Raw genomic sequence first — 14,267 nt, 5'->3', positions numbered from 1 at the left:
TAGTAATATGTTGTGGTTTGATAACCGTGTTAGGATTAATGATAGTCGCACTGTACGCGAACGCAGTAATACGTGGGCTGAATTCTACAGTGATACGGTATGTTCCCCATGTTAGATTATATAGTGAGAATCCTCTAAAAGTAGAAAATGACTACGCATCATCAATCAGCGTGATCTGCACAAACACAAACATTCTTCAAAGTGAGACTGAGGTAATAGGGATCATTAGTGTCCATTAGCATTGGCACTGCAGTCTTTGTGGCTGTCCTGCGAGTTTTTAGTCACCCTATTCTGTCCTCTATCGCTGATACTACGAGTAAAAAAACAAACAACAAGAACAATTCCCATACTGCTATACCGCATTCGGTCACAATATAGCAGGTCGCATTACGCCTTCTAAGATCAACAATCTCGACTCGCGACAAAAAAATTATTTCGCTATGTGCGACAAGTTTAAAAGTCATACAGTATTGCCACAAATATTGCTTGCAGCTTTCAGGCTCAGAAATAAGCTCCTCCCAATAAAGAAGTTTCACAGCTCTGTCCAGCGGGAACATAGAGGAAGGTGAGTCCATGTGTTTTATTATTATAATTGTATTTGTTTTGCTATTGCAGTTCACCTTGTGGGCAGCAGAGGGAGCTTTAATAACAACCCATTTTGTAATCGACAGTCCAGATAAAGTGGACCTGCTCTGCTCAAACTATTTTATACGTCCGACTGATAACATCAGTTCTCTTCTGCACCGCTAATCCACAATGAATGAAGGATAACGAGGAGAACAAGAGCAAAAAAAGAGACCGAAAAGCCTGAAAGAGTACATGCGTCTGGGATATCGGCTTAGACAAGTACACCATCATGCACAGCAGCATCGGTGAACGCACACGGATATTACAACACTATGTTTGCAAGCAACTGCGAAGAGCTTCAATCAGAATGCGTCACGAGGGAATTTCTTCACCATCTGCTCTCCATCTCTGGTGCTGTACAAGAGATGCAGCAGTGTGGTTTTTTTTTTTTGCTACTCCAGCAGATCGGTTATTCCTGGCCCTGTTTATTACTCTTTTTATTTTTATTTACATGCTTTATTGATTTTAGGTTGTCCAAAAGAAAAAACTCAATCGCAAAGCCAAGCGGCATGTGAGCAAGTAGGAAGTGTGTGAAATGAATTCTTTCAGAGAGACCGAACTCGTTATAAACACATGCATGAACCTGTGCACTATTCACACGATTTGCGACAGAGCTCATGGTCACGCAGGGGAACGGTCATGGCGAGATCGAGGCGTCGTGATAAACCTAGAGCTTAATGGCGTTTAGAGAATCCGTGGTGTTCTGCCCCCTCAGGCTGTAACCAGTGACATTTAATTGAGGAGCAGGGGTGCAAAATTGGCTGAAACGCATGGCATACAAAGAGCAGCAGATGTGACGGTGGCTACAGGTGGAGTTTTGCTAACCCGCCGCAGCGAGGCTATCTGCATAACCCAGGGTGGTCCGGGACTAATAGGCCTCAGCATGGTTTGGGGTAGAAGAGTGTGTCCGGCATGTTTAAGCGAGACGCTCGGGAGATGCCCTTTCAGGATTAATCTTTGCTAATCAAAGCCTTACTGCAATCAATCGCTAAATTAGTCTGGGGTCAGCGGAAGAAAGTTCTAGCTACAGCATTAAGTAAAAGGGCAGTCGATGTTTGGTTACACACTGACTGGTCCAATTGCAGTACTTCACAATGCTTTGCGGTAATGTTTATCAAACACGCGGCAATATAATTAACACTCTTGTTTAATATAATAATTTTTATTTAAAAAAAAACACCGAAAAACATAGATGTTTACAATATTTTCGCAAAATAGCCACTTGTAATTTACAGTGTAAAATTTCTGTCTAAAAACTAGAATTTAATGGTGTCCCTGATTATAGATTTATATATTTGAATAAGAATTGTCAAGTGTTTGGATTTATTTATGCGTGTTAAAAATGAAAAAAAAAAATATTTATTAGAATTTTTTTCTTTTCAAATTTGGATTTTTTCTCATAAAAAGGCTATAAATTATATAATCAGACATTGAGGACCCTTATATAACCGAAATGGCATGACCCTCGTTTCATAACACCTCTGCTGAGATTTAACTGTGAGATTGGTAGTCAAATCGGACCCCTCTTCGAATCTTCAGCTACTCGGGGTCAGATTTTGCCTTGTTGTATGAACAAAGCATTACCTCTGCTCATTTTTCTTAAAGAGATTACACGAGAAGATTGATTCTCAATAGCTAAAAAAAACCCCACTAAGCATAAAGGTGATAATGGTCATGATGTTATTTACGCATCATGCATTAGACAGCACCTCAGCATGATGAACGTCAGGGTAAATAAGGGCTGTCGCTTTCTCTGGAAAGCCAGAGTCAGCTGCCGCTGCCGCTGTAGCTTCTCCCTCCTCTTCGCGTTATTAATATGCATGCTAATGCACCTATTTTATGGCTCAACGGTTCCGATTCACTTTAAAATCAATTATCCATCTGGTACACCCATACTCCTCACCAGCTCGAATGTGTATTAATTTCAGCAAACATACATGCAGCACAACACAATAAAGATAAATGGTTCGATTAGGACTGGTAAACAAAGGAGCCGAGGAAGGAGTTTTAATGAGATCCGGCGTAGAAGGGAACCTACAGTTCCTTAAATAATGAGTCCTGATCTTCAGCTGCCCCCCCGTTCGAATGCAAATTATACTAAGTTATGTCGTGCTGCCCTGCGTTTTCCAATTTCATTTAGATAAGCACGAGTGTGGATAAGTCTGGAGTTAATATTTTCACATGAACACTCCAAAGACTCTCTTGCTCTCTCTCTCTCTCTCTCTCTCTCTCTCTCTCTCTCTCTCTCTCTCTTCTCTTCTCCACAGCTCAGCGTTGAAACGTAAGAACTTTGGAAAAGTTCACACGGCTTGTTAAAAGTTCAATCCGGCCAGATTGCAGGGAAAGCTGGCAAGAAAAGGCGGCCCCAGTGCCATTTACATACTGCTGCTACCATCGCACAGTCGCAAAAGGACATGAATCAGACTCTGTTCGTTTCAGGGTGCCGCCTCAGAGCCACTGCCTGCTGTGCTGTGGTGTGTGCTTGTGTGTTATAGGGATGACTATGATAGAGTGTTAGCTTGCAAGGTGGCTCTGGAGCGGTGAGAAGCTCCTGAGATTCACCGGGGCTGTCATTAGCCAGAGCAGAGGTCAGGCAGATGGATTGGTGAGCCCCTAATAGAGCATTATCCCAATTTTCCTCCTCATTTGCGCTGGTAATGCAGCTTGTGCTCCATTGGGCACTGGCATACGCCTTGTGATGCCCAGCCCCGCCTACACAGGCTCATTTCCATATGGGACTACCCTGAATTCAAGACTGCAGGTTGGCAGGGGCCTGGCACATCACACTGTTAATCAAGAGTGACCTCACTTGTCATTTAGACAATCAGTAATGTTCAACCGTATCTTCAGCGTGCATTAATGCTGCGAGCTGGGAGAAGAATGATGATACAGCTGCATATATGGTTTCAAAATAACTGGGATTAACTACATTTTTATTATCTTTTCAGAACTTTCATTCAAAGCCACTGCTATATATATATATATATATATATAATACATATTAGGTCTGCAACAACTAATCGATTAAAAACGATAATAAAATTAATTGTCAACGAATGCCATTATCGATTAGTTGAGATGCTAACAAGTTATGCTTAGGGTTAGCGTGACGGTAAGATATCACAGCCGCCTGCGAAAAGGGCGGAAGGGACAGGGTAAACCAGCAGCAGGAACAAGAACAAGTCATCCAAGGCAATGGAAGCACTTTATATAAAACTCAACAAAGAAGACTGTAACCTGCAAGTTATGCAAAGCAAAGCTTGTGTGGTATAGAAGTCTCACAGTAATCCACAAGCACATGAAAAGAAAAGTCATGGAAGGTGAAACATCAGCACGATAAGCAGAAACTGCATAATTCTCATCAAGTGAAAATGGTTCGTTTAATGAAGTGCTATTGTGCAAACTGTTTGTTTGCTAACTTCAGGATCTTGAATCTGTTCTGTCGTGACACAACATAGTGATGAACGGTGTGATAAACAATAAATCTAAAAGCAGCAAATAACAGCAGCAGTAAAAGATACACTTTTTCAGTGAATGCTCATGCATTTGTACACCAACGCATATTTTTTCCTTTTTTAATCAAGCCTGTTAGCTTGCTGCGTTCCTCTGATCCATTCACTTGTTATAGCATTTGTCTTCTACAACAGTAACTTATCTGTTTTCGAACATGATGTACTGCAGCTTGCGTATTTAATTTATGCATTAAAATTTAATTAATTATATTCTAGATATTTAAATCTTCACAACTTAACAAACTGTCTGTTTTTTCCTCAGCAAAAATTGTCAAAACAGTGTTGTGTTATATTTTATATTGAAAAATTATTTAAAGCAGGGTTGTCAACTTGCCATCTATGTGTACAGTCGTCCGCCGTCTATCGAAACGAATTTCCGCGATAAATGGATGCAGTACTGTAGCGTAGCCTATGCATAGTTTCTCTGCTTGTTAATTAGTTAAAGTGTCCTATGATGTCAAAAAAAGGGGTTAGTTAAAGATACACTTCACCGCTTTCTCTCTTTTCATTGGCTAAATCTGGTGATCTATGTCTTTAACTCCGCCCTTTTTTTGATGTCACAGGATACTACAACCCATAAGTTCATGTAATGCTACTCATTTCGTACGATGAACCGAAATCGGGACCATTCGCGAAACAAAATAGTTACGTGCCAAATTGAAAATCGTGATAAAGTGAGAACGCGAGATAAATCGAGGGACGACTTTTATTTTTTTTAACATAATTACAAAATTCGATTCTTCCAGCGAGTCCTCACAATACGTTATTCGTGGAATCATACACGAGCCCCCTTACTCCCAGCTTGTCACTTCACAACTACTGTTTCCTTTTTCTTGTGCTTCTTTGTTGCTTGGAGGACTTTTCTATTTACACACAGGTTAAGTTTTCCCGGGCAAATTATGCTTTTTAGTCTTTTTGGGTCTTGAGTCGCTGTTTCTTTAATGCAAACGAACCAGCAAGCAGATATTTGTTGCATAGTGATGTGTAAGCTGTATTTTATACATCATGATGCCTCAAGAGTTGAGTGTAGGTTTGGCTTATACAAACATCGGCAGCATTGCGAGCGAACATCATTTATTAGTTACTTAAGTAACCTCGCAAATGTGCTGTTCCCTACTATTTTACATAGTCATGTATTTTAAACCTGAGCTTGTGTAGTGCTGCTGTTCCAATCGAATCAAGTATTAAACCATTTCGACACAGAAATGATTTTTTCATTTCAATGATTTATCGAAGCATGCATACATGCAGAACATGCACTTGAGCTAAAGAAAGAGAAGATTGTTGAAGAATGTTGAGAAAAGCCTTGCCGGCATGAGTGTGTGTTTGTGTGTGTGTGTGTATGTGTGTGGCATTGTACTCACTCAGCATTCCCATTCCCAGCATGAAGGCGTCCATGGTGTAGGGCAGACCCCTGGCCCTGCCCCGTGTGCCTGGAGGGAACATCACCTCTTTCGGCTGGGCCTTCTTACATTCTACCTGTAGACACACAGAGATGCAGGTGTCACCAACAGCACAATAACGCAGCAGCATACAGTGCCAGTGAAAAGCTTGGAAACACCTTGTTTTTGATGGGTTTTGAGACACGTTTGTTTACACGCAAAAACGCGAGAAGAAGAATTCGACACTGAATGACTGGAAGAAAATTCTGTGGGCAAGATGAGTCCAAATGTTGACGTTTTTGGCTCTAACAGAACAACTTGTGCAAGGCGGAGAACAGGAGAAATGTTAGCAGACTTCCTCACACCCACAGACGTACATGTCGGTGGAAGTTTAATAGTTTGGTGCTGTTTTAGAGCAGGAAAGGTTGGAGACTTATTCCAGGTGAATGTAATACTAAAGCAACATGACCACCATTCCATACTTCAACACCATGCAATTCCAACTGGACGTGGCGCATTGGAACCTACTTCATTATACAACAAGACAATGACCCGAGGTATAAGTCCAAGCTCTGAAAGTGTTATGTAGAGAGCAAACAGTCAGCTGGAGTGTATCTGTCATGGAATGACCTGCCCAGTCACTGCACCTAAATCCTACTCAACTGCTCTCGGATTGAGCGGATCTCAGGGTCGGAAAGAAATCAAGAACTAATTTTACAAGAGGCAAAGCAAAGTATTTCCAGCTGACTGTTTGTATTAAACTCCCCGGATGCCAAACATGTGTAAAGCAGTTATTCTTGCTAAGGGAGGATTTGTCAATGAAAATAAAGTTTAGCATTTGTACATTTATAGATCTGTTTGGTCGAAGTTAATTTTCCTGCTGTTAAACTGCCTCGTTTATTGCATGTAAAAAAAAAAAAAAAAAAAGGAACATACTTTTAGGACCATACATTTCTACATTTCTAGAACATATATTTCATATACACATACATTCACTGACTCATTACAATGGTTACATCATGTTTCCTCCTAAATCTTTTTTAAGGTTTACCCTGCCAGTAGACATTCAAAATAAAGAACAATTTCCACTGATGACTTTATAAAGCTCTTTTTTCTTTCACACGTTTCCTAAAACACATATCATCCAACTCTTATTATTTTTTAGGAGTGGTAAATGTTTGTTTTTTAGATTTTTTTACCTGCTTTAGTGTTTTTCAGTCACAAATATAATAATAACGCCAATGCTGTCTGACTGTTATCTTCTTATTATATTGTGAAATGAACAATTACTCTCTCCTAACCTGAGTACCTCTGTTCCAAAACAGTGCCCCCTGTTGGAGGGATGTTGCACAATTTAAGATAAGATAAGATAAGATAAGATAAGATAAGTTAAGTTAAGATAAGATAAACCTTTATTTGTCCCACAGTGGGAAATTTCCAATTTAGCACATACTACTAGCACACACACTATTTCATTTTATTAAAATCGCCAAAATATTCCTCTCTTCCACTCCCTGCCTCTGACTGACACGTTAGCTCTGACCACAGCAGACGTGTGTGAGTGCTGAGAACGCATGAGAACACACACACACACACAAACACACACACACACACACACACACACACACACACACACACACACACACACAGTGTCAGGGAAGGACAGAAGGACAGCAGCTTTTGCTTGCTGTTTAAATATTGCTAAAAGAAAAGACAAGCGCACACGCACATTCTCGAATGCATAACAAATGCACCAGCAGCCATGCAGAGCAAAGAAGCAAAAAGTGCACAAAGAGAATTTTGTCCAGCATTTAGAGCAGAACAATGTGTGTATGTGTGTGTCTCAGAAAATACCGTGTGTACTTGTATACGAGTGTGTTCGAGTGGCCAAACTATCTTTAAAATTGCATTTGAAGTTTAATTACGCATCCGAGTGAGTACTAAAAAGCATTGCAATATTTATGAGCCTCTATTTATATTGATGAGCCTGGAATGATATACTAATGGCAGACAGAGTCAATATTTTCTGTGTGTACATTGTATTTACATGATTTCACCAACTATAATTCAGATGAATATTCACGTTTTAGGGTTTCTGCAGGTTTCACAAAGTCTGATTTAAGACAATTTCAAAGAGCATTAAGAATGAAATTTAAAGCCTACAGTTTATCCCAACATCAAAAACACACAGACACGTTGTTAGCAACCTTAACCAAACCCTAAATTTTTTTTTAATGCCAAGTTTCGCTAAACTTTCACTTCCCCATAGCTGAAAAATAATATCCGTTTTACGTCTGCGGTACAATCAAAGAAATCCGCACCAATAACAGAAAGCTGATTGGCTGTCGCGTGTTGGTCTCATTTGTAGTCGTAATACAGTGAATTAGATTTGCGATAAGAAAGAGCAACACCACCACCACAGAAACAAACAAACGAAAACATTCTAAATGCTGCGGCAGCATTTCAGTGAGCATTAGACCTAGCGTTGCATTGACATCGAAAAATGAAGACCTGCTTAAAATGATTTAAGACCTGAAACAGTGAATTTTAAAACTGAAGGCCTAAAATTTGAAAACTTCATACTTTTTTTTTTAAGACCCCTTGGAAAACCTTTCGACTGCAGTTGTTGTTTTCTTGTTGCTGATATTTAGCTGGATTTTACAGTGTTTAATGGCTAGCTGTACCTAAATATCCAAGAGTAAACAACAACAACAACAACAACAACAACAACAAGAATCGATGCAGGAACCAGTTTCTGAACACAGGAATGTTGTAATGCAGTCCACTGGTAATTAAATATAAAACAAAAAGTGTCTATTAAAGTCCATAAATCTTTGTTGTGCAGTTTATATCGTCCAGATATTAACGGGAATTATACATAAGACACCCCGGTTAAATAAACCATCACAAATGCAGCTATAATGTTAGTTTGGATGAGCCAGCTTACTAAAACATGACGTATTTATTCATTAAGACACACAAAAGACCCCGAAAAAGTTTCCACAACGTGTGTTTCGGCAGTCTTGCGTAAGGCGACTAAAAGTAGACGGTGGGATCATACACTATAAAACTGTAAATATGATGAAAATTCAAATATCATTCGAGCGGTGAGATTCGTCCTGACAGTTCCGCTGTGTGTTCTCATATCCGTGCGAGCTTGTGACAGGACTCTGCTCTTTGGTAGGCCAAGCTTGTATTCGTTGAAAATGTCTGCGGCGTCGTGCCGACCTGCTCTGCTGCAGCGGTGATCGACTCGTCAGCCTGCCTGCCTCGGGCCTGTCCATCTGAGGGGGTAAAGCCTGCTTTCTTTCTCTCTCTCTCTCGTCTATTGCAATTCACAATTCATCTGTCCAAAGAAACCAAGGCCAAGACAGTTGTTGTGTAGGAGAGCACGTACACGCAGCTCTCCTGCTGACACTCATCACACAGACACTCTCAGCATTCATCCGGACAATCAAGGAAATATTTTAAGACCCAATCAGTGGAGAAGAAAAGCATGGAGAGAGAGAGAGAGAGAGAGAGAGAGAGAGAGAGAGAGAGAGAGAGAGAGAGATCAAGGTTATGCATGTTTACTTGAGTATAATCTCAACATGTTCAATAGCAACAACCGTGTGCTTTTTACGAGTATCTCTGTAAGCTAACACCCGGAAATGTCGAAAGTCACCAGCTCCAGCTGTCCTCCTCAGTGCCACACACACAAACACACACACCCACACACACACTTTTGTTGCTGAGAGTCTGCCTCTTGGGCCGAGTCCTTTCCATTTAAGCGGCCAGCTCTCTCGCTCTCTTCAGGAAGACAGGCGTTTACAGAAAGCTGTGATTTTTCCAGCAGGAGCACACCCGGCCTCCTCCAGCTTTAAAAGCACTCCATATAAATGTGTTCGTGCGTGTGTGTGTATGTGACCTCAGGCTGCCTCGAAGGTTGCTTTTAGCCTGAGTACTGTAGGTGCTGCCAAAACACCAAAATGTCTATCAAGCCGACACGTAAATAAGAAATTGGCATCTCTGGTTACCTCACAGATATACATGAGCTGAGTTTGACACTGTTTCGATGTAATCAAAACTGCTAATCCGAAATGTCTGACAGTTGAGCCACCTTGCTCGCAGCCAGTAAACTTTGGAGCACTCAGTCTGGTTTTTAACCAACAGGCAAAACTTTGGATTATACTTTCATATTTTGATTGTCCTGAAACGGAGGTACAGTGTTTATCAGTGCTCCTTGTATGTAAGGAATTTTACACTGGGGTGATGCTGATAAAGTCAGCAAAAGGCTGCTGTGATGTGGCATGTTGTGCGCTACAAAATGCTTCCACCAGAGGCTCCTTCCATTAGGGATGTCAGAAAACTATTTTTTTTTAAATAATCCTTCTGTTACAACAGGGGGCCAGAAACTATGGCCTCCACATTCAAAAAGGTCCTCTGAACAATGCCAGAAACTAATTTTTCAAATTTCATTTTAAATATAATTTTTATTCATATCATATCTGTATTTGATAATAAAAGTTTTTTCAAACTTCGTTATTATTAGAGGCAACAATAGTTGATTACCTACCAATCGATACCGATAGTTTTTCCAGTTTCCAGGTGACTGTCATTACGAGAGAGGCCTCTAGGGGCGAATTACTGACACCACCTGCTGTTTGTTTTTACTTTTACATGAGACTGCGTGCTGCACGGAGAGCGATTTATTATATTTATTTATGAACACTTTCCTTTAGCACATTTTCATGATTCAGTACTGTTTTTCTTTTTTTTCCTAATAAAGTTCAGTACTATTTTACTTGGGGTGTTTGTTTATATCCAGTATCCATTTAAAATCGGTTATCGGCAAGTACAATTAATGTTTTGATTTCAATAGCAATCAATACAGTGGTCCCCCGGAACTCACAGGGGTTACGTTCTAAGACAACGAGTTTAGAAAATCTGTGAATTTTGGACACACACTTTAGTACAATATTGTGTTACATACACTTTTATACAATTGTTTTATGAAATGTGTTAGTGAAAACAGTTTTAAATGTTATTTGTAACGTTCCTGAACATTCAGTCCCGCTGCAGATTTCTGCAAAATTTAAGATAATCCGCAACTTGCTGTTTGTCAGGTTCCAAATGAGAACCCGCTAATTTTTCACGCCGCGAGTTCCGAACCGCGAATTATCGGGGCTTGACTGTATTAAAAAAAGTGTCATTATGATAGTAATAACACTCTATATATCTCTTGAAAAGTAATGCTCATTTGTCGGTACAATATATAACACAATATTAAACTAATAAAGCATTAGGAGGCATAATATATTTTAACATTAAACATTTAAAATCATAATAAAATCCCCGCAATAATACTGGTAGTCACTCCAGCTTGTCATTTTTTGTTACAGACCGCCCTACCATTAGAGAAAGAAAAAAAGTTTGCGGACTTGTGTTACAAGATTGCAAAAACATCAATAAATGGATTTGGATACAACTTGGTGCAAAAAAACCTGTAGAAAATTAATTAAAAGCTTCTAACCAATCAATATAAGTCTTTCAGCGCTACATCACTCCTACTGGAAAACGCAGTTTCTACTTTTGTGCAGCGTCAACTTTTACATATTATTTACAAGATTTTATTGTTCCCTGCGAGGAGTGTCAACGTCAGCTATTCCTGTTACACTAAGGGCATGTAGGGTTTGTTATTCCTGCAGCGAGAGGTTAAAAATGAGCCTCTGGGCAGTGAGTAGGAAGGGCCTCCAGGGATGCTGTGTATGTGTGTGTATTATCTTGTTCAAATGTCCTGATATGACTGTCCCACATGAGACTGCGAGCCCAGGCTTGGAGACAGGATGAATAAGGGACGCATGGATGTGAAGAATGCATGGCAGATTGGCAGAAAAACATCACTCTCTGGGCGAGAGCTGTGCAAGAGGCTAGGCTACTTTGGGTGGTGGGGAAAAAGGAGATAGAAGGGGAGTGGAGATGTTGGTTTGCTCCCACTCATCTGCCAAACTGCCAAGCAGCCCACAAAGCGCCAGTCCACAACAGCATGCTGATCAGCACCGACTGGTCCATCTGCTTCTATAAACCACCACCGAAGCACCACTGAGCACATCCTCAGCACAAGAGTAGTGCACGAATCTCGGAGCTGATTGGTCAGAACTTGTCGTTGTTGTTTTTTTATATTCATATTTCTGTAACAGCAGTTCTGACAGCAGTGCAGCCTGCAAATCAAATCTCATGCTTATATTTATGCGTTTTGTCTAATATGTTGCCATTTCTATAGCAACAGTCCCTTCGTGGGACGTTTTTTACGAAAGACAAGTATAATAATAAATGTATTATTTTTGTGTTATCAAAAATAATTGTAAATATGGTGAAGTTTTTTGAAATAAGGCATTTAACCTTTATAGAAGGAGTCTCTAGTGTCAGAGCTCTGTGGCATTCACCTTAAGGTTTCTTGGCATATAAATTTGTATTTATTCAAAAAGAAAGACTAGTGATGGAATAGCTGCTGTGTGAAAAGTAAGAACCGGAAGTCTTGTCCTACAAAATAACATACAACTGAAGAAATGGATAAAATAATGCTGAATTGCTGATATTGGGGAAAACTTGGCTGGTAACAGTAACTCAGTTTCATCACAAAATCCTGTAAATGACTTTTCTCACTTTTTATACACACCAGCATTACAGGTGTGCAGTAAGAGAGCACACTGTGTGTTAGATGTCCATTTGCACTATGCTGTTTCTCTGTCAATGAACATTATAGAGCTCTAGGCATGGAGGAGTTGGTGTTGGATCTATAATGATGTCAGATGTTGAGCTATTTTATAAATTACTCAGGAGCTTCTGTTTCCACAACTTCATCTGACAGTATAAGACTAAAGAAAAGACAGTACTCTAAGACATTACACTTAAAGGACAATCACACTAAATCACTTTAATTTGTATTGTCAATATCTGCCATACTGCTTCCTATATATACATATATTTTCATATATTTTTATATTTTATACTTTTTATTTACTGTATTTTTTCAGACTATAAGCCGCTACTTTTTTCCTACGTTTTGAACCCCGTGGCTTAAACAACGAAGCGGCTAATTTATGAATTTTTCCTGGGTTTTTCCCGGTTTCACAAACTTCAAGCCAAAAAAACTGAACCCTATAACATAAGACCAATGAAATTTCCGAACGGAAACGAAAAAACGAACCTCACCTGTGTTCTGAGCTGAGAAAAAACGTTTTTTTTTTTTTTTTTAAACGCACAACGATGCCAAAAGATAAACTCCCGAGAGAAATAGTTGTGAAAGGAAGGAGGAAGACAGTGAACAATGACTTTCTTGGTCGGCTACTGTTTAGATACAAGCCGTTGTAACGCGTTGAGTCTGGGTGAAGGGAGAGCTTACTAACTCCAGTTGCAACAGAAATCATATAAGCACAGACAGGTTTCCAAAACTTGTGCTTTTTTATTTGCTTGGCAACAGCGTTACGGGTTAGTCAAAGAAACTTAGACATGAGCATCAGAAAATATTAAGGACATAATCCTCGTCTTGAACACACTCAGTTATAGCGGGAAAATGCAGTGCCAGGTTATTCCCAAAATACCTCTATGCTCCTAAAGGAAGCGCAACATATTTCACCCGTTACACCTGTGGCTTATAGACAGGTGCGGCTTATTTATGTTAAAAATAAAAATATTTGTAAAATTCAGTGGGTGCAGCTTATATATGCGCTTTATAGTCTGGAAATTACAGTAATTTTATTTTTTCTATTTTATTTTGTAAAAAAAAAAAGTTATATCTTAAATTCTATTCCTTGTACTTGAATGCTGGACAGTCGTATAAGGAATTTCACTGCATGTCGCTGTCACTATGTATGTATGTGCATGTGATGAATAAAATTTAAATTTTAATACTCATAATCACACACACTGGTACTCATGGTATTTCTCACTCTCCCGGGTTTCGTGTTATTTGATTTATAATCACATTCTTTAAAACAGCCAAATGAGAATAGGTTCCCCTTTTGAGTCTGGATCCTTTAAAGTTTTCTTCCTTGTACCTTTTAAAGGCGTTTTTCTTTGCCAAAAGTCACCCCAGGCTGAGTTGAGACAATTGTGAAAAGACCTATAGAAATAAACTTTCTTTCGTCTTCTCCCATTAGGGGTCGCCACAGCGGATCCTCCGCATGTTTGATTTGGCACGTTTTTACGCTGGATGCCCTTCCTAACGCAACCCTCCCCATTTATCCAGGGTTGGGACCGGCACTAAGAGTGGCTGGGGTCGGTTCCCTGCCCGGGGATCAAACCCGGGCCGCATCGGTGAGAGCGCCGCATCCTAACCACTAGACCACCCGGGACCCGAAAAGACCTTTAGAAATAAACTTGAAAATTTAATCAGTGTTGATTTTTGAACATATAACTGGAGACAACTGTTGGTGGAAGGCGTCTCATTTCAAGAACGAGAAAATGCAAAATTATCCAGCACCTAAATATCTATTCAGTGGTGTTTGCTTGATTTACTGCTAACTCTACTATACTTCTCTACTATAAAATTGGTCTTAGAAGTTTTATAAAAGATTTATAAGAGAGGCACACAACAATTTACCTCTCGAGGGGGAACGCTCATAATTCCAAGCATTAAAGAAGTTTTTGCTGAACAGGAATTCATAAAACCTATAGAACAGAGGTAGGCGGTATTATTGGCAGTCACCGGGAAAGTGCAGAATCCATTATCTGTTCCAGCACAGCATGTGAACAACCCTGTCAA

At 39.8% G+C, this 14,267-nt stretch overlaps 1 protein-coding gene across 7 annotated transcripts in view; it reads right to left on the bottom strand.

Moving 5' to 3' along the window:
• msi2a (musashi RNA-binding protein 2a) overlaps positions 1 to 14,267 on the bottom strand; it is a 250,874-nt gene that overhangs the window by 42,362 nt on the left and 194,245 nt on the right. For all 7 annotated transcript variants that reach the window (XM_046862014.1, XM_046862015.1, XM_046862020.1 and 4 more), the window contains one exon: positions 5,504 to 5,618. In XM_046862014.1, coding sequence (XP_046717970.1) covers positions 5,504 to 5,618 — 115 coding nt within the window. The remainder of the gene's footprint in view (positions 1 to 5,503; positions 5,619 to 14,267) is intronic.

Source organism: Silurus meridionalis, chromosome 11, assembly GCF_014805685.1.
Source record: "Silurus meridionalis isolate SWU-2019-XX chromosome 11, ASM1480568v1, whole genome shotgun sequence".
Lineage (NCBI taxonomy): Eukaryota > Metazoa > Chordata > Actinopteri > Siluriformes > Siluridae > Silurus > Silurus meridionalis.
This window is presented reverse-complemented; position numbering and strand designations above follow the sequence as displayed.